The sequence below is a fragment of the Notolabrus celidotus genome, chromosome 8 (assembly GCF_009762535.1).
Source record: "Notolabrus celidotus isolate fNotCel1 chromosome 8, fNotCel1.pri, whole genome shotgun sequence".
NCBI lineage: Eukaryota > Metazoa > Chordata > Actinopteri > Labriformes > Labridae > Notolabrus > Notolabrus celidotus.
Window position 1 is genome coordinate 30,227,306 of NC_048279.1, and position 20,564 is coordinate 30,247,869.

General features: G+C 43.0%; 1 protein-coding gene across 18 annotated transcripts in view; it reads left to right on the forward strand.

Moving 5' to 3' along the window:
* rapgef2 (Rap guanine nucleotide exchange factor (GEF) 2) overlaps positions 1-20,564 on the forward strand; it is a 142,576-nt gene that overhangs the window by 111,311 nt on the left and 10,701 nt on the right. For 10 of the 18 annotated variants that reach the window (XM_034689712.1, XM_034689721.1, XM_034689719.1 and 7 more), the window contains 17 exons: positions 4,603-4,780; positions 7,057-7,193; positions 8,021-8,179; positions 8,817-8,969; positions 9,087-9,251; positions 9,533-9,640; positions 9,731-9,934; positions 11,561-11,669; positions 12,080-12,356; positions 13,246-13,403; positions 14,856-15,096; positions 15,532-15,915; positions 16,040-16,251; positions 16,756-16,879; positions 17,322-17,345; positions 18,598-18,821; positions 19,285-19,452. In XM_034689712.1, coding sequence (XP_034545603.1) covers positions 4,603-4,780; positions 7,057-7,193; positions 8,021-8,179; positions 8,817-8,969; positions 9,087-9,251; positions 9,533-9,640; positions 9,731-9,934; positions 11,561-11,669; positions 12,080-12,356; positions 13,246-13,403; positions 14,856-15,096; positions 15,532-15,915; positions 16,040-16,251; positions 16,756-16,879; positions 17,322-17,345; positions 18,598-18,821; positions 19,285-19,452 — 3,025 coding nt within the window. Of the gene's footprint in view, positions 1-4,602; positions 4,781-7,056; positions 7,194-8,020; positions 8,180-8,816; positions 8,970-9,086; positions 9,252-9,532; positions 9,641-9,730; positions 9,935-11,560; positions 11,670-12,079; positions 12,357-13,245; positions 13,404-14,393; positions 14,409-14,855; positions 15,097-15,531; positions 15,916-16,039; positions 16,252-16,755; positions 16,880-17,321; positions 17,346-18,597; positions 18,822-19,284; positions 19,453-20,564 lie in introns of all 18 variants that reach the window. The other 8 variants (XM_034689722.1, XM_034689713.1, XM_034689717.1 and 5 more) reach the window with 2 other exon arrangements.

Here is a 20,564-nt window from a genome sequence, read left to right on the forward strand (position 1 = left end):
CTTTGAAACATCTAAACTACAACAATCAGAGGCTGGGCTGTAACCACATTGATTAATTTGGGTCAACTTTTGGACAATGGGATGTGGTGTTGTTGGCTTAATTTAACACGTGTGACCTGAAACTAACAACGGTGTTTATTGAACTGTAAGCTAATGTTGCTAACCCAATTCAATCTTAATTCCACGTGTATAAATCAGGTGAGAGACTTGAACTGAAGCCCAGCTCAAATTATTCAAAGTCTGTACCTCTCTGCTCGGTGGAACGACAATCATACCTCTGGGAATTTAGGTTAGTCTCATTAAGTAGAACCAGAAAATTTGGCAAAGCAAAAAGCTTGGCACACAAAAAGGCTAAAAGACCCACTAATAGGACACTGTCGCTGCTCAGCGGGGGACGAGCAGACAGGCTGGTGGCTGCGAGCAGGTGGTCCAGCCTACTTCCTGACTCCAGCTCGGCGTCTCATCACCTCAAAGCAGAAGTGAAGAACTCCCAGGGAGCTGTGACGTGCGGTCTGGTGTGATAAAAAGCTTTGTGAGCCATATTTATGCCTGAATATTACAGGGAGCAGCGGTAGACTTTGCAGAATCCTTTCATGACAGTCAAGTGTGACTAAGGTAATCAATATAGAACCCTGACTAAAGAAAGAGAGACTGAAGAAAGGGGTAATGTTTTTCGCAGCCACCTTAGCCCTGTAGAGGTAAATAAAACACGATTCAGCTCCAAGGAACACACACACATGCTCACACACACACAATCCCGTGACTGTGGACGTGCCCCAAACCCTGTAACTAATCCTCTTAACACTGAGCACCCACCCTATTGGCTCCTAATACTGCCACCTGCTGTGTGCCTATTTGTGTGTGTCTGTTTGTAAGTGTGTCTGTGCTCAGAGGGCATCACTCAGAGTCTCTGTGTTTAGTAGGGAGCTCCTCTGCGTGGTGTGCGCGTGTATGTGGGTGCTGTTGCATTAGATCAAACTGTTTGAATATGGCTTTATAATGGCGTGTTAGGCCTGTAGGAGAGTGTGTTATTGTAGAACCGTGTGTGTGTGTTTGTACATGTTTGGCCCTGCTGTGGCTGGCTGGGGCAGGTTGAACAGGCTCTACTGTCCCCAGTCAGTGATCCTGGTCTTAGAGCCATCTGCTAGCAGCTCTCTGTCTCCTGATTCCTCTCCCTCCCTCTCTCTCTCTCTCTCTTTCTGAAACGGGCTGTCCTGCTTTCTCTTCACTCCTTTTGTTGAATCTCTACTTTCACAGCCTTTAATCTACCTGTAGCAGCAGCTGCTCTGTCTCTGGGTGCTATGTCTACTACTCTCCCTTGTCTTGCTTTGTCTCAGTGTAATATTGTTCTAATCAAACTTGTGATCTTACCAGCTGGGAAACATGTTTCTTCAAAGTCCCAGGATTCCTGTCAAAACTGGAGCTTCATATTCAATCATTTGATGCCTGTGGCCAATGTCTTGCTGACTCAGGTGTCCCACATTGAACATTTGCTGTTTTATATTGTATATGAGCACAAACTAAATACTTTGGGGTATGGAAGTAGTTGAAAGATAAGCCTCAAAGCTCTTGGGGAAAATAATTCAACGTATTGTTTTATTACAGAAGTTAAGCAAAGGAGAAACAGATGAATTCTTAAAAGACTGGGGAGTAAATGGTAGGGTTGCCGTTGGCCCAGTGGTCTCAGTGCGTGCCCCATATAGAGAGGCTATAGTCCTCATCGCAGAGGTCGCAGATTCCAGCCAGAGGTTCAGTTCCAGCCTTGACAATTTACTGCATGTCCTCCCCCACTCTCTGCTCTCCACATTTCCTGTCTCTCTTCGGCTTTCCTGTCCATTAAAGGCGAAAAATGGCCAAAAATACATATATGTAAAAAAAAAAATGTAGAATCACTAAGAACACAGTGGTTACAGCCCTGTTTCAAATGCACCACAGTGAACTTGCAAAAAGAAACGTGTGCTGGTGTTATAGTTCTGGTTAAATGGTACTGCCATAATGATATAATGCTGTACTACCAGGATGTAAACAAGCACAAATGACAGATGAATCTTGTAGCGCTGCATGGTTTGGCAGTATTTTGATCTAGAAAATAGAGATAAAGTAGCATGGAGGCTGTTTCTGGTTAAACTGGGATATAACCTGGCATGTGGATGTTAACCTGCAAGGAAGACCCACACTCAGTAAACCAACTTGACGTCATTTACATGCAGACTGTGTGATCCAGTGTGATGCCTAGTTCTGAGTGTCTCTCTCACCTTTAGACCAGTCAGTTCGTCTGACTGAACCCTGCCCTTACTTTTTGCAACCCTCGTTCAGAGCACACAAAACAATAACAAAACTGCACAGATAGTGAAAAGGATTCAATCTCATCTCCTGGCATCCTAGGGAACTCCCCAAACTGTTTGTTTTATGCAACATTACTTCTTTATGGTTTGCTAAAGTTGCTCCCTGCAGATTTGAGAATTAATAATGAAGCCCGTTACGCCCCGAGCAATCTTAGTGGTCTCCGCTTGGGGTGTCTTTGAATAAAAAATCAGGGGAGGTCTGGTTCTTTACACTAGAGACCACAGGAAGTTTATGGTACAAAGAAATATGATGGCAGTTATTTAACGATAACATTTAGCATGTGCTGTAATGAGGGGCTGCTGAGAAGATTGGGGTTCAGAATTCTAAAAAATGAAGCATTGAAAAGCTTCACCACTGGTCCCTCCTGCTGCTCTTTTCTCCACGGCACCCTTTGGTCTCCACAAGTGATGCACCCCACGAGGAGCCGCTCATCACTGTCACGTCACCGGCAACATGGCGCACTGTTTTGTGTCTGAATAAATCATGAAATTGGTCCTTCAGAAGGACTTTGAAAGCATTGATCCAAGAATAGCACTGATGAAATATTAACAACACCTGACTTACCCACTGACTCTTAATGCTTACTGCACATTTATGGATTTCTGATGCACAGATGACACGAAAACAACACTGTGCAAGAACACAAAGGCGTATGGACAGCTTTGGTGCCAAGATTTCAACAAGTTTTCTCCATATGGCTTGTTGAGTGTCTATACATACAGATGAAATCAAATTAAATCAGTGTAGGAAGAAGTTCCTCCTTTTTATGTTTGTTGCATTTTTTATTTGCTGCAGAAAGAAGAGTTGTGAACTTGTCTGGTGTGTCCTCTGTCCGTCTGTGGGCATTGGAAGACGGGCGATGAATATTCAACTCTCTGTTCCTTCAGGACAAAGACTTCAAGAGCACTGCCGGCCACATTTATTGTGGAGGACTTATTTTCTTATTTGTTACTGAAAGGCAGAGTTTTCTGCAGCCAGTTTTATACTCTATTGATTTTATTCTGAGGCGAGATATGCTTTGCTGCTTGCATTGTTTATATTCTCCTTTCTCTTAACTGTTAAAAGTCCTTACACATACACCCAGATCTTCAGCCACGCCCACCAGGGCGTTTGCTCCAGTGATGCCCAAATGGCCACTCAGACACAGGCCTGAATCATTAATGAGCCTTCTGCACATGGCATTTGAGGAGAAATGACATGGGTTTCAGTGAAAGACCTCACACGAGGACTCTGAGCCTTGAAAAATTAAAAGCAGACTGACAGTCTGGAAGGTGAAGATGCGTCTGGCTCTGGGATTTTGTGGACAGTTTGCAAAGGCGACCCTTTCTTCACTTTCTACTAAGAATCTTGAAGTTGGGCACCACTTCGAGGTAAGAAGGACTGTGTTTAGCTTGTTGAGGCTGCAGCCGGATGATGCTTTATCGCTCTGTTTTTCTCTGAAGGTTTCCGTTTCATCACTGAGAAGGTTTCATGTAGCGTGCAGGAAAATCAGGCAACACGGCCCCTCTGTCTTTTGCGGAAACATTTTCTTTGATGATAGCAGAGGAACCACAGAAGTATCACTCCTTCACAAGTAATTGCATTACTTTCGCCCCTCATCTCCGATCATTTTTTCAGCTCTACACATATTTCATCTTGTGCTTTCAAAGAAGCGGATCTGGCTGCGAGGCAGGCGCTGGAGTTTGCTGAGGGGGAGAGAAGAGGAGAGGAAAGTTGGGAGTTAATTAGCTTGTTACTATGCATAGCAGGCTGTTTGGTATGCAGCGTTGACGCCTGTCTCTCTCATACTGTACTGAATACCTTTAATCTATTTTATGAAATGGGTCAAATCTGCACAACAGTTTTAACAGAAGCTCTTTGTTTTTGTGTTGCTTGGATTGCATTATTCTGCAGCTGATGTTTGTTGGAGATTGATTTGAAAAGTGTGTTTGTGCCGTGCAGCCTCCTTCTTTGTGTCCTCGTTATGCAAGACTTGTACACTGGCTGTTTTCCAATCAGTGTACTCAGGCTAAGTTTTGAGAGTTGGACATGAGTTGGTCGCTGGCTTAATTAGCAGTCTTAAAGTTTGTAATGAGCATGCAGGTATGTGCTTCAGACGTGTGGCTGCAAATGAACATCTGTACTGTGACTTTGGTGATGGACGGACAGCTGCAGTTCAACAACTGCTGGTGTTTGATGGGAGACACCAAATCCCTCATTTTGTTTGCCTTTAAGTGCAGATAACTAACCCATATTCTATCTGTTTGCTCTTCTCAGGCCACAGAAAACGAACCAGGCGACATGGACCTGAGTGGCTTGCCAGAAACGGCCGTCGACTCTGAGGAGGACGACGATGAGGAGGATATCGAGCGAGCGTCTGACCCCCTCATGAGCCGGGACATTGTGCGGGACTGCCTGGAGAAAGACCCCATGGACAGAACTGACGATGACATAGGTGAGCACCTTGTGTTTGCTCTTCAATGCAGCTTATCAACACCACTATTAGAATTAAAATCTATTTTTGTGTGTGCCATCTTTTCAAATGGGAGCAGTTTCTCAGACACTAGTTTGAGGCACAGACAATCATTGTCCCTGTAGAGACAGTATTCTTGTCCCAATTCTAAAATAATAAATTGCTCTCCAAAAGCCACACCCTCATTTCTTATTCAAATCTCAAACTACATTTACATTTTTTTGTTTGTTTTCTCCTCCTCTGCGCTCATTTGCACTGTAGACTTTCGAGTAATTCTAAAAAACCACATCAGGCTTGCAGTATCATATCCCTTTAAGCTATGACTCAACTCCAGTGATAATGATAGGCATGTAGAAAAAAATTTAAAAAGTAGACACTGTCAGAGCTTAGCTACAGATGTGGACTGGGGGAGGATGATTCTCTGGATGCAGAGAACGTCGAACGAGTGCCAACCGTCCTCCCCCTCCCCCCATCCTCTGATTCCCCCCCCCCCGCGGCACACCCCTCCCTCCGCCGGCAGGCTTTTCTAGGTCACTCCGGCACATCATCTCGCCTCACCTCTCCCTGCACATTAAAGTTTCAGTGCTTCCGCAGCTTCACACACGACGCTGTTGCCATGCCAAGTACAGGTCAGTCAGTACACCAGACTATTGCCAGGAGGGAAGCACTGGTGGTGGATGTGCAGGGAGAGGGGTAGTTTCCCACTTTGGTGCAGAAGACACTGGTTTGCTTTTAGCGACACACCCAGTCAGATACAACCAGCTTTAGAGACATCCACACAAATAACAAAACTTAGGTGCCTTTACTTCACCCTTCTTAACGTGCTGTGGTTTAGCTTTGCCTTGAGGGACGTCCCTGTAAACTTTTCTAACAGAGCACTGTAATGATGAAAATGTACCAATATTCATCACCCTCACTGAGGAGTTTGGATCATTAGGTAAAAGAGGGAAAGAGTTGCAGGTAAAGCTGAAGTAATTGATTGATTTTGCAGGTATGCTGTTAGTTTGATGATTAATAATATGTGTAAGTCAGCAAGAAAGGATAGTTTCATCCTTAATACCGTAAGAACTTGCAGCTATTCTTTGCCAAATTAAAATAAACTGGATATCTTATAGTTGTTGAGCTTTCTGTCGGCTGGAGCAGGTTTTTTATACATCAGGAGGTAGAGCAAGTCATCATCTCTGTGTCTCTAATTTGCCCTGAAAGGCTTAGCCATCCATGAAGATGTGTATCTGAGCTTGTACCATTGGCTCTTAATCAATCTTTATTCACATTTTTTGCATGATCACACTAAATCTGTTGGAAAATGACACGATTATGACCATCAGAAGCGTTTCCAAGTTGAACTGCCCTCTAACTTGTCAGCCAGCTTTGATTGTATGCAGGAAAAAAAGTTCATCCAGAGTAAAAGGCATTGGCTTTAATGCAATTTAGGATCCTGTTGGCAGTCATATGAGGCCAATTTGTCCATATATAATCTATTTAAAGAGGTACCTGCATGCAAGAGAAGTTAACAGTCAGCTGTTAGATACTGCCTCTCAAATCCAGTTGACTCCAAGTCACTCGTCAGACTGTAAATAACAACCCGCACGTCAAAGGAGGCTGTTGACAGAACAGCTAAGTACACCAGAAGACTGAAAAAGTTACCCCTCTCTCTCTCACACACACTCTCTGGGATGATTGGTGACGGGTTCAGAGATTTGATCCTAATGCATAGCAGGATAGCAGCCTCTGCAGTCAGTGTAGGGATGTGTGTGAGAGTGGGATGAAAGTAATAAGAAGTTGTCCTCAATCAGTGCACAAGAAAATCTCCATATTACAGTCCATTTACCATTCACACTAGATTTAAGGAAGTATGACTTTATTACTTTTATGTGAACTGGCCCTTTAGACCTGATTGCAGTAGACCGAGTTTAAATGTAATTTCAGCTCCAATGTCTGCATTAAACTCACCCCGAGGTCATCGAGCAGAGTGTCAGCAATTATTCTTGGCCAGCCTTGAACGTTTATATCAATGGAATTGATATTTGGCTTTATGTTCTCCAGATAATGATTTCTCTGTTGGCTATTCACTGTGCTGATGATCTGTTCTGATGCTCAGCCTGCAGCTCGTGTCATCTTGGCTGAAAGCGAGGGCAGTGCAGGGTTGCCAACAAGGCTCCCTGCATGCATTCTGTCTCTCCTCTGGGTGTCAAGGCTCTGGTTTGCTCTTTTTCTCATCCTCGTCCTCTTCTGTCTCTCCTCTGTCCATCTCACAGAGCAATTACTGGAGTTCATGCATCAGCTGCCGGCATTCGCCAACATGACCATGTCGGTGAGGAGGGAACTCTGCGCAGTCATGGTCTTCGCCGTGGTGGAACGCGCCGGCACCATCGTTCTCAATGACGGAGAGGAGGTGTGTGTTGGTGGCATAAATAAGCACACATAAGCCCGGTCATGTGACTCTGTCTTTCATCGTATTTATACTCCCTCTCTCGTGGAACTGAACCTCAGTTTCACCCCTCCACACCGACGAGTCTTTCTTCTTCCATTTGGTGTTTTTTCTACTCTATTAAGTCTGAATGGTGGACCGCCCTTATCACCAGGCCTTTCCTGGAGCCCTCAGGCAGCTAAAGCAAGCATCACTTACTCTCTCTCGCTCTCTCTCTCTCTCTCTCGTTCCTGAAGACGCGACACGAGTTTCAATGCAGACAGTTTGCCCGGCTTTTGCGGTGATGCACCCAAACAATAAAGAGCAGAGCATGCCTGTGAGGCCGGGCCGCTTTAGTAAATGTCCGGTCACAGAGAATTCAGGCTTCATTTGGCATATTGTTGCTGCCGGTGAACAAGATGTGAATCCAAATACTGCCTGCTTTTGAGAGATTCTTAAAAACAGTCCAATAAAATGAATATTTTTCTTAAATTGTACTAAACTTGTATTGTTAACTGTATTGCAACCTCACATCCTAGTTGATCCTAATACTTCTCTGCTATTTATGTATCCCTCTGAGGAGAGTAAAACCCATCTGTTAGAGCAGCAGTCCCCTCGCAGTCACTGCATATGCTTTTTTTTTCTTTGACAAAAAACTTTGACTCATTAGGGGACACCAGCTGTTGGGAATATCACTAGACTGAACAAAGTTATTCTTAATGTAGTGTTTTTTTCCATCGTACTCTTTTCCTATGTTTGTTTGTTCTCCTTTATGTACTCCACTATCTATAACTCGTGTGTTGTTGCTCCAGCTGGACTCCTGGTCGGTGATCTTGAACGGTTCAGTGGAGGTGACGTACCCTGACAGCCGAACAGAGATCCTGTGTATGGGGAACAGTTTTGGGGTGTCACCAACCATGGAGAAGGAGTACATGAAGGGAGTCATGAAGACCAAGGTGGACGACTGCCAGGTAGGACACTGTGTAGCCTCACTGAGTTAGGATAAAAGAGTCGGTTTCTTCTCTATAAAGCAATGCATGTGAGGATATTCAGTCCCACTGTGACCCACTCATTCTACACAGTGTTTGCAGTCATGGCATAGAAAAAGGCTTTTGGCGACAGCATCCACTTTAATGTGAGAAACAACCCGTTTTAAAGAGAATAGGCCAGCTCATGTAAAGATCACATTATTTTGCATCATGTTTTTTAATGGGAGCAAAACACTAAACACTGCGAGTACAGCCCCAGATTTTTACGCCTTTAATCATCACGAGCGGGATGAGAGAAGCTTTTTGCTCCTAATTGGTAACAGCCCCTTCTTCATTATTTAGTAGTGGAGATAGTAGTTTAGTTTCTTTGCAGACATTCTTCTAAGTCTGTTGTTAACAGTTGTGTTCAATAAACTTCAAATTGGACTTTTTTACACAGTGCAGTCAGTTGCTATGTCATAGATTCGCCAATATCTGATCAACTAACTTATATAGATTTAACAACAAAAATATAATGCGATGCTAAACTGGAAACATAACTGCTGTAGTCTTGGTTCCTTAGGGTTAAAAAATGTCTCCAAATGGTCCTCTAACTGTTGTGTTCTCCTCTCTTGTCCAGTTTGTGTGTATAGCCCAGCAGGACTACTGCTGCATCCTTAACCAGGTGGAGAAGAACATGCAGAAGGTGGAGGAGGAAGGAGAGATCGTTATGGTGAAGGAACACCGTGAACTGGACCGCACCGGCACCAGGAAAGGACACATTGTCATCAAGGTAACAAAAGCAACATTCAAGTTATTTACATTTTAAAAACACTTAAGAGAAGAGAAAGTAGTCCCTGTTCCTTGGGAGCTTATTCTAAACCTCTCACACCATGGTTTCAAACCTCAGGGCACATCAGAGCGTCTCACCATGCACCTTGTGGAGGAACACTCAGTGGTGGACCCCACCTACATCGAGGACTTCCTGCTGACCTACAGGACCTTCCTCTCCAGCCCCATGGTCGTGGGCAAGAAGCTCCTGGAGTGGTTCCACGACCCCAGTCTCAGGGACAAGGTATGGAAGAAGAACCATGAAGTCATTGAATAACTCAAACAGTCATCAAATATGTTACCTAAATGGAATTAAGACTATTTAATTGTAATAAAGACAATGTTTAATAATTAGTCAGCGTGCTTGCATGACCTTAAAACATGCCAGAGACAGTAGGAGCTCAAACAGGCTGAGACACCTCATGAGCACATGAGTGTTTTTAGGTCATGATGTAAACTACATAATACATACTCTACTAGTCAAACAGTAACCTGTGTGTTGACTTGTGCTGATTATTTCCCCAGGTTACACGGGTAGTCTTGCTGTGGGTAAACAATCACTTCAATGACTTTGAGGGAGACCCCGCCATGACCCACTTTCTGGAGGAGTTTGAAAACAATCTGGAGAGAGAAGTGAGTACAACGACTACGTATGCTAAAAGATATTTATAATGTGAACCCCTCTTGGTGCAGTTTCCTTACACCGTGTTGCTTTTGTTCCAGAAAATGTGTGGGCACCTCAGACTGTTAAATATAGCGTGTGCTGCTAAAGCCAAGCCTCGTCTGGTGACTCTGACCAAGCCGTGCAGGGACTCTCCGCTGGCCTTCAGCCTCCTCGGAGGTCAGGAGAAAGGTTTCCGCATCTTTATCGATGCGGTGGATCCCGGGAGCAAGGCAGCAGAAGTCGGCCTTAAGCGTGGAGATCAGGTAAGATAGCTTCACCATTTTTACTTCTATTGCTTTCTACGCTGGGTTCCCACTCTTACATGATTCAGCATCTTTTCTGTATCACCACGTCATTTACATACAGAGCTGTCAGTCAGTGTGCTCCGCTTCTGCTGTAAAAAAGGTGTCTAAAGTTGTTTCATTCTTGGGATTTCCTCCTCAAATGTGGTGGAAAAACTTTCTGTAAAGCTCCACAAGTGATTTCTTGTCTGTAGGCCTCAATTGTGTGGTGAAACCCCTCCTGTCACACAGGCCAACACTTGAATTGATCCTTTTTACTCGTGTTGAACTTCATTTTCGATGTGAAATTGGGTTTGAATTTTGCTCTAACTAGCATTAAAAGGCTTCTTTAAGGTAGTCTTAAATTGAACTCCTAAGTAGCTGCGGGCATCCTGTGTTAGCTTTCTCTCCGCGAGTTGACTTCTCAACAATTTTCACACTCTGCAGTCCTCAGAGCTTTAAGCAAAGTCCCTTAATCCTTGAAACCATCTTGAGAGTGTCTGGATGAGAGTTAAGCCCTTTTGACTCCAAACATCCCCTGCAGCTGTTTCCCCCAGAAGGAAGCAGAGAAGCTGACATCCTTGGAAGCATTCACGCTCACCCTGCTCACACCTCCCTGCTTTTTTTTTTACACATTGAGTATTCACTCTGGGTCTGTCATTTCAGAGTTTTACTATCAGTCCGGTTTGTTTGGTCATCTGGTGATTAGTGTTAGTGCTTTAGAGGTAAACTCTGAGCCAAGTCTCATTAATTGCTGCTGATCCTGAAACAGAATTGTGGTCTTGTTAGTCAGTGTTTACAGGCCTCACATCAGCAGGGAATCACTTCCTCTCCCACTAAGAAGGAAATGGCGCAGGCTGGTGAGCAGATAGTGTGTAAAAGCAAATATCCGTCTCATAGACAAAGATCATGATGTTGAAGTTTCAAACATTTCCTGTACAGATTGACATGAGATGCAGTTTCAGACACGTTGACAACTTGAGGCGGAACACAGACTGAGTTATTCCTGGTCAGGCTTTTGTACCAACCAATCCACATCGATCTAAATTTATATGCAAGACTTTTGGATCAAGTTGCTGAGTTGGAATGCAGCATCGCATACAGATTTCCTCAAGTTGCTGATTCACACGTGCCCCTCACACTGTGCAGTCGTCCCTGTTGGACATGAGAGAAGGCGTCTCAGGAGGCAGGATGTGACTTGAAAGAATCCTGCAGCAGTCATCGTTGAATGTTTGCAGGATATCTAAGAAAGCGAGTGAAGCTGTGTCTGACACCATGATGGCAGATTTTTGTCTTTATACTGACGCTATATGTAAACGGATGTATTCACAGTATCTACAAATGAAGAAGCATGCTGACAGGCAGGAAGAGAATGAAGCAGCTTAATTTGGTGCACAAATATCGCAGCAGTCTTGTTATGTATACGTCATCCTGCCACTTGAATTTACCTGCTGCATCACACAGCCCTGAGACAAAAGGATGCAAAGGCTAAGTCCTTGTGAGATTAATAACTGTAACACATATCTTTCTTTATAACATATGAAGTCCTCAAATATAAGGAAGTTTAATAAAATGTGCCTGCTTTGTTTTGTCTTTCTTTTCCTGCAGCTCTTGGAGGTCAATGGACAAAACTTTGAGAATGTCCAGCTCAGCAAAGCCAACGAGATTCTGAAGAACAACACTCACTTGTCTATAACTGTGAAAACAAACCTTTTAGGTAAGTTGATGATCAGACAAACCTTTTGTTGCATGGGAGAATGGTCAAAGATAAAGTGGAGAGTGGTTGAAAGGTTGTGAGATTACTTACAGGAGAGCAAAGCTAGTTGAGGACCTAAGACCAATCTAGTGTAACAAAAGAAAGGAACTCCACTTTAAGCTTGAAATATTTCATGCATAGAACCAACAGAGAGGAGGTGCATGTATATGTTCCCATCTCTGAAGTGCTTACTTACCAAAAGACTTGACAACAGGTTTACTAACAGCCTTAAATGCCTTACATTACAAAAAGGAGAGAGACAGACTGAAAGGGAGATGACATTCTTGAGGCAGCCATTACTTTTTAAAACCCTTAAATGATTTGCATTAAAACATCTTCATTGCTCTCCTCTTTACCATTTCTTTATCTAGTGTTTAAAGAGCTGCTAACCAGACCAGAACAAGACCACGATCTGGACGGTGAGGAGGAACACGACAGAAAGAACGGTGCACCCCACCTCCCGAAGATCGGAGACATCAAGAAGGCCAGCCGTTACTCTATACCCGACCTGGCGGTGGACGTGGAGCAGGTGATGGGTCTGGAAAAGGTCAGCAAGAAGGCGAAGACCAACACGGTGGGAGGACGCAACAAGCTGAAGAAGATCTTCGACAAGACGCTCACCAGCATCCTGCCTCCGAAACCGTACAAGTAAGAGGAAGAGATCAAATGTAGAGGGCAGCTTCTTTATTTAGAAAGCTACAGAGATATAAAAACTACACAGGTCCGCTTTTTCTGTTGACAGCTCTGAGCATGCTTATTATCAAACTAGTGGGACTGTGATAGTTATATATCAACATAACACTGAAGGCATGAAGAAATTGGCGTAAACAAGTCCAAGTTTTTGGTTTTATTATATGCAGTGTGCAGAGAAGAAGCAGTGACGTGACTGATTGGACTGATTGTCCCTCATTTTCCAACATTTTTACATCTGGAAGGTTTTCCTCTTCTTTCTCTCAGAACAACAAGTATTGCATAAGTCATATTACCTGTCAGCTGCAGAGCTGACTCACACATCGTTATGGTTCTTATCTTGTTCTCACTGACCTAACTAGATAAAGTTTGGCAACACTGATAACACACATAACTTTTGCTGTGTGTTTTGGTGCTGCTGCTTTCTCCTTTAAGCTTGATAACTATCAGAAAATACTTAATAACGGTTTGAGTCATTGATTTAGGACCTTTGTGCTACAATGGTGTGGAGCTAATGAACCTTGAGACTAGAAAAAGTAGAGGAAAGCACTGATGCAAGTGCTGGAGTTTCCATCTAATAAGAGACAGTGGGATTCTCTAACGATCTACCTCCATCTGCAGATCTCACATTGGTTTCTCAGCTCACTGACCTGCATGTGAACCTGTCACAGAAAATCAGCTGTAAAATGTGAATGTATGTCACCTTTATGCACACTCTAGTCAAAGCATTGCCCAACCAGAGTGTGCTCACAGCCTCTACCTCCCTCCAACATCGCCCCCTGCCTGTTACTGAGAGAACTGCTGTCTTACCCCCTCCCAATGCTCTCTCTCTCTCTTGTTTCCATAGCGACGTTTGCGTGGGCCAATCACAGGACGACAGCATAGTGGGGATGAAGCAGTCCAAACAGATCCCACCACCTCTGCCCGTCAGCGGAAACCTGTCGTCATCAAACCCAGACCTTCTGCAGTCTCACCACCGCATCCTGGACTTCAACAACCAGCCTGGTGTGTACCAAACTGCTGTGTGGATGAAATACACGTTACATTACATCACTGGGATTATGTTTTCTTTGAACATCAGTTGCAGAAAAATACCCAGAAATTATTTTTATGTGGATTAACATTAAATATATGATGTCTTATTTGCATTAGCTGCAATTGAAAAAGCTAAAAATGAGTTTCATCATGCTAAATCTTTGAGCTTGGACACAACATTATGACTGAATGAGGAAGTTATATAAATAGAACCTAAAATCATGTTATTTGATATGTTGAAAGTCAGTAACAGAAACCTAGTGGGAACACAGTTGCATTTTAAGATCTGTAATAGCTGCTTTTAGCTTTGGATCATATCACAGGGACCTAAGTGTGGTGGTTGAAACATCCCAATTATATTTTTGGGGCATTTTCACTTTTATTGATAGGACACCTGAAGAGAGACAGGTAATTTGGGGGAGTAGAGAGTGGGGGAAGACATGCAGCAAATGAGGCAAAAGTCCTGGACTCAAACTAGCGACCTCTGCCACAAGGACTATAGCCTCTGTATGTGGGGCGCGCTTAGACTGCTAGGCCACTGGCGCCCCAAACATCCCAATTATTAAGGTTTTTCAAAAAATAAAAGCTCTGAAACGATGACTGCACAGAGCTTTAGAATACATTTTTTCTCAAGTGAAGGATTTGCTTAGTTGCTCAATTGGAGCTTAAGTTAAAGATGACAAACAGGTGTAAAAGTTATTTTGGAGGAAATAAACTCCCAATAGAGTCAAGTACTAGGTCACATCAACAGTAACAATCATTAAATCTTCATTATTTAAAGAAGGCCTGCTTATTAGTCATGTTTTGCTTATAAATCCAGCATTATATAACAGATAGCTACTAAAACAGTTGATTGATGTCACATCATTCACTTTTATGACTCTACAAACTGTGATAGAAACAGTCTCTTCACTGCTACCCTCATTAACAGTCCATCACATGTTGTTTGTGTTCTTCCAGTCCTGTTCATACCAAGTGAGTATGTCCCTCTTCCCATGATCCTGCTTCTCTCAGCACAGTCTGGTCTTTGTGGATGCTGTCAGCCTCCATGTCAGACTTACAGATATTAATCAGCTGCTGCTCTGCAGTTTGTACACGTAACATAAACTCGGTTAATCTGCGTTCATGCTTGGGAAATCGAATTGAGTAAAGCTAACGGCGCTGCATTAACTGCTGACCTTTACGTTTACTGTGGGCTCATGGGTGATGGTTGTGTTGTGGAGATTTTGGGGTCATGTGATCTGTGGGTTTGTGTCTGATAAAACTAATGAATGATGGGAAAGAAGGTTTGAGGTGAGGTGAAGGGAAATCTGGGAGAATTAAATGTCTTTCATTTTACATAACTTGCTTAATACAATGAAACCAGCTCACGCCTTACAGTAAAATACTTGTATGCTCATTCTGTGTTCTGCTCCTCCACAGATATGTCGGACCAGGTATTACGAGTCTTCAAGGCCGACCAGCAGTCTCGGTACATCATGATCGGGAAGGACACGACAGCTAAAGAGGTGGTGGCTCAGGCGATCCGGGAGTTTGCCCTGACTGCAGCAGCAGACGCTTATTCTCTGTGTGAAGTATCTGTCACACCTGAAGGCGTCATCAAACAGAGGCGGTTACCGGACCAGCTGTCCAAACTAGCTGACAGGATTCAGCTGAGCGGAAGGTAATGAAACATTTTGTCGGATGGGGAAACTTCAGCCAGTTTTGCACGGATTCTTTCTTTCCCTTTCTGACTCTGCCTCCTAAGAAACACTTTTCAATCCCCAACAGAGTGTCTAATGGGAAGAAGGTCCAGTGAGAATGAATTTGGGCCTTGAATTTTAAATAATTGCATTATCTTTAAACCTTCATTGACCATTTAGATCATGAAGTGTCAGAAATGGCTTTCAGATCACAAGCTGATGATCCTAAATAAGAAGAAAAGGCCTGTAAACAAACACAATTTCTCCTGTTTATAAAGATATCAAATAAAAAAACGTACATCCTTGTATCAAAAGAGATGGAACCAGCTACTGTTTGCATTGTTGATCAATTTAAGTGATGTTTATGCAACAAAGATAAAGTTTTTGGCTAAACATGCAACCTTCTTTATCCTCAGATACTACCTGAAGAGCAACATGGAGACAGAGACATTATGTTCAGACGATGATGCTCAGGATCTCCTGCGAGAAGGCCAGATCTCCTTGTTACAGCTCAGCACAGTGGAGGTTGCCACTCAGCTCTCCATGCGGGCCTTTGAACTGTTCTGCGCCATCGAGCCCACGGAGTACATCGACGACCTGTTCAAGCTGCGCTCCAAGACGGGCTCGGCCAGCCTGAAGCGCTTCGAGGAGGCCATCAACCACGAGACGTTCTGGGTGGCCACGGAGGTGACGCGGGAGCCCAACCAGCTCAAACGCATGAAGACCGTCAAGCACTTCATAAAGATCGCCTTGCACTGTAGAGAGTGCAAAAACTTCAATTCCATGTTCGCCATCATCAGGTGAGTCAGGGAATGACAAACAAATATGTAGGAGAGAACAACATACTGTAGCTTTTTATTAGAAAATGAGTCAAAGTTATGAAGAAGATCAAGCATGAACTGGTATCTGTGCTCCCTTCCACAGCGGTCTGAACCTGGCTCCAGTCTCCAGACTGAGGGGGACGTGGGAGAAGCTTCCCAGCAAGTACGAGAAGTTGTTCTCAGACCTGCAGGACCTCTTCGATCCCTCGAGAAACATGGCCAAGTACAGGAATGTCCTCAACAATCAGAACCTCCAGCCTCCAATCATCCCCCTGTTCCCGGTCATCAAGAAGGACCTCACCTTCTTACACGAAGGTAGAAAACAACTCTAAAGTCGTCTGTGTGCAGCCGATCCTTCGTAAAGTCGGCCCCTTTGTTAAGTGTACACCTGGTGAATTGGTGACTGAAGTTTTTCATGTCATGGTTGTCTGAGTTTAGAGTTTAGAGGCTTACATATCAACCTTATTAAACCAAAAATAATTCTGCCAGCATGCTCGTTTATGTCAGATTATTTTACCTGAAAATCCTTTGCATAGACCAAAGATGAAACCTGTAATATTCAACAGATACAAAGTGAACACTTTAAGATAAGCTTGGCTAGCTGTAGGTATATAATCCATAAGCTTTAGCACAAAAAGCTTTCTTGTGATGATGGTAGTCGTCTAGTTTACTGACTTTTATATTCTCATGCAATACAGTAAACCGTCAGCTTAAGGTTTTTATTTTTATCTAAATTTGTCATCACGTCTTTGAAGGTCATGCTTGGTCGTGTAATATGTTATTAATTGGTCTTCACTCTCTTCCATCCTCATTTCGCAGGCAATGACTCTAAAGTGGATGGCCTGGTGAACTTTGAGAAGCTGAGGATGATTGCCAAAGAAATTCGCCATGTTGGCCGCATGGCCTCCGTCAACATGGACCCTGCTCTCATGTTCCGTACCAGGTAACGCACCTCTCAAAGACAAAGCCGTACATCAGATTAATGATCCATCCCTCACCCTCTATGTAGGTCAGTCAGCACTCCACTGACTAACCAAGCTCTGCGGGGTTAGCCGGTTCACATAGATACAGCAGAGACTTCTGCATCACGCTTTCTTCTCTTTCAAGCAGCTGCTCCCTCTGGCAACTGTTTCCCTAAACACATTGTTGGCTTAAGATGTGCACAGTGCTTCTGTGAAAGTGTCTTTGTCTACTGATGTCACTTCTTAGCCGTGTTGCCATTTGATTTCCTCTTCTTTATGACTTTCACGTGGGACTTTGGTGAAATTCTCTTTTGTGATCTTGGTGGTCTTTCCTGTCCTAAGCTTTGTCTCCTTCTCTCTTTTCTCTGTAATTGTCCACCCTTTGCCCTCCATGCTTCTCTGTTCATGGCACCCACCCACTAGGAAGAAGAAATGGAGAAGTTTAGGGTAAGTTTGGTGACCCTAAAACCCTTTTGCACTCCCTGCACCTCCTGGCTCTATGCCTGCTTCTTTTTCTGAACACTTTTACTCCCACTAACAAGTTTGATTTGAATCCTCCCACTAACACTGTTTGAGCCTAACCAAAGAGCATGGGATGAAACAAAAGGTCACTTTTCTGACATTGGGGTTGCACTGCACTATTTTGCGTCTTCCAAATTTAACACCAAAGCAGCCCTGTGCTACAAACTAAACACAGGTGATCAAAAATATATCTACATTTGAAAACGTAGTAAGTGAATGCATCTTACATAAGCACATGTGACCTTTCTTCATGATGTTTTCACTAAAGGTGTGCATGCAGCTTCAGTATCAGACTTTGGCCTGTCATTGAGGTTTTATCCAAACATCTTATCTCCAGATTCTAGACAGATAGTGTTTTTATCATGCTTTACATTCTTGTGGTGAAATGGGATGTTATTGTTCATGCAGTATTTACTGGAACACTTTGTGAGAAACACTTGGAAACACACTGTGCTGAAGAAAAATGACACACATGTTAACTCTTTTGGTAATTGTGACTTCTGTATCGCATCATTTTGAGAAAACATCCCTAATTTACAACGTCTGTATCCCTATCTGTGGTGTTATCATGAGATCTTAATCACTGAAGTACACAGTGCTGAGTTCAAATTACAAGATACGAACAAGATAATAAGAAGAGCATGACTTCTCACCCTCTGAATCCTCGTCAGTCTTTTTAAAAACAACCCACATTAAGAACACCTTGCAGGAACGGAAGCTTTCCATTGATAAGAACAAACATGAGTCACACTTGAGCCCTTTGTTTTCTGTACTGTTTGACTCAGACCATGTGTATGCAAAGCTTTTACTACAACTTGTATCTGCTATGACTCAAGCCACAGAAATGTAAACTATGACCGTGCTTCACTGGCAGAGCTCCCCCTTTTCTCCTCCCTTGTTGTTTCTACTACAGTCATGATTCCTCTCCCCCCCTCTGCAGCCTGGAATGTCTGGAATGTTTTTTAGAGTTGAGAGAAATACCTCAAGCTGCTCTCTGCATGTCTTAGTTTAAACACCATGCTAGCACTGTAGTGTTACCTTTTTAAATACACTCAGAATACAGCTAATTCTTAAAGCAAAGCCATGTGCTAATTCTTCTCTTTCTGTTTGTTTGTCGTTGTCTGCGTTCCTTCCCCTGCACACATTTTTCTGCACGGCTGACTCTTAATGTGACCAGGTCCCTCAGCCAGGGTAGTGCCAATGCGGCAGTGCTCGACGTCACCCAGACAGGCGGGCACAAGAAGCGGGTGCGGCGCAGCTCCTTCCTGAACGCCAAAAAGCTTTACGAGGACGCCCAGATGGCCAGGAAGGTCAAACAGTACCTGTCCAACCTGAGCCTGGAGACCAACGAGGAGAGCCTGCAGACGCTGTCCATGCAGTGTGAACCCTCTATAAGCACATGTGAGTTAGAGATGTAATAGAACATAAAAATGGAGTTGACCTTAAACTCATTACCTCCCTTTTACAGCTGCATCCTCCTAAAAGTACTTTAAGGAATCAAAACACTTTTTTTAAAGCACATTTCTCACAAATATTTCCAGGGCTTAGAGCAGAGACAAACAGGGTGGGAACACAGAAGAAGCCAGACACTCTGTCTTGCTTAAGGACTAATTGGCACAGAATACAAATAACTGAACCACTAGGCCAGTTTCCCATTGGAAATGCCAACTCCACTCGCTGTGACTACGTTGATAAACAGAGGAAAGCACAAGTGGTCAGAGGGACTTATGCTTTTGTAGGCCAACTCTTCATCACTAGTTGTTTTATTCAACTAGAAGAAAATAGACATCTGTATGTGTACACATTTCCCTTCATAGCCTTTAATCTAAATTAACTTTGATTTAATCACATTTTCTTTCTCCAGTGCCCAAGAATGCCGGTGGGAAGCGACCAGACACCTCGCCAGTTGTGTCTCGAGCTGCCAGCCAGCAGAGGGGCCAGTTGGCTAAAGGAAACCAGGCCCTCCAGGTCCCTGCAGTCGCCCTTTACCCATCCCGAAAGAAAGTGCCAGTCAAGGATCTGCCGCCTTTCGGTAAGATGAATATTGAGCTTTAAGAACATGGAATTAATAGTTTTCTTATAATATATAACCCCACTAAAAGCAAATTTAGACACCCTCATTTATTTTTATATTATCCTGTTTTTTTCTGTCTTTGTATAGAGGGACTGTTAAAGGACATTTGCACTGAGAAACTTGCATAATTCCAACTACTATAGCACAATGCATGCAAACATTCAGATGCTTTCTGGTGGTATCAGTTCTAGTTTGTATACATAGTCGCTGTTTTACTTTCAGTAGTTTTACAACTTATAATCAGCAACATCAGGTAACTAAGATATGAATTTAATCTGACGCATCAATAGATGACCCAATCAGCTCTAATAAATCATAATTATGTAATTAAATGACATAAAAAAACATGAATTGATCTAAAAAAAGTTCATAAAATAACATCGTAGTAGTTTGTCCTGTAAAGATAGATTTTTTTCAACAATAAGAGCACGGATGGTTTGATATTTTTCATCTAATTTGAGCAAAAACAAACATTTAACCTTCAGTATACTGTCATTGTTTATACATATAGAATATTTTATTATAAATTAATGATTTTATTCCTTAATTTTGTGCCTTTTTAGTTGGTTGTATTCATGTTAAGTTTATGTACACATTAGATACCCTTGTTCATTCATCTATCCCGTAACGAGTCTGATTTTGCTCTCCATACACAGAACATAGAGTTTGTTTTATTTGATAAAACATTCATTCTTTATGGAAACACATTAAAAGTGATACATCTTTATTTATGTGTGCAAACCTGTGTTGTTTCTGATGCAACATGCCCCAACAGTCTGCATCAGATCAGATCTGTAGTCTGTGCTGGAATCACTATTCTGCATATTGATGTTGTTAGCAACATGTCAGAGTTAATTGAGCTAAGTCTCTGTATTTCAAAGCTGCTGTCACTAGATGAGTTACTGTCGTCCCTACAAGATCAAACTGTGTTTATTGTTGTTTTGATACTTGATTGAGTGAAATCAGCCTCTTGACTGTTCATTTGTCTGCCTGCAAATCACCATGGCCTTGTTTTTCCCCTTCATCCTGTTATTTGCAGACAATAGCACAGCCAGCTTCTTAATGACAGT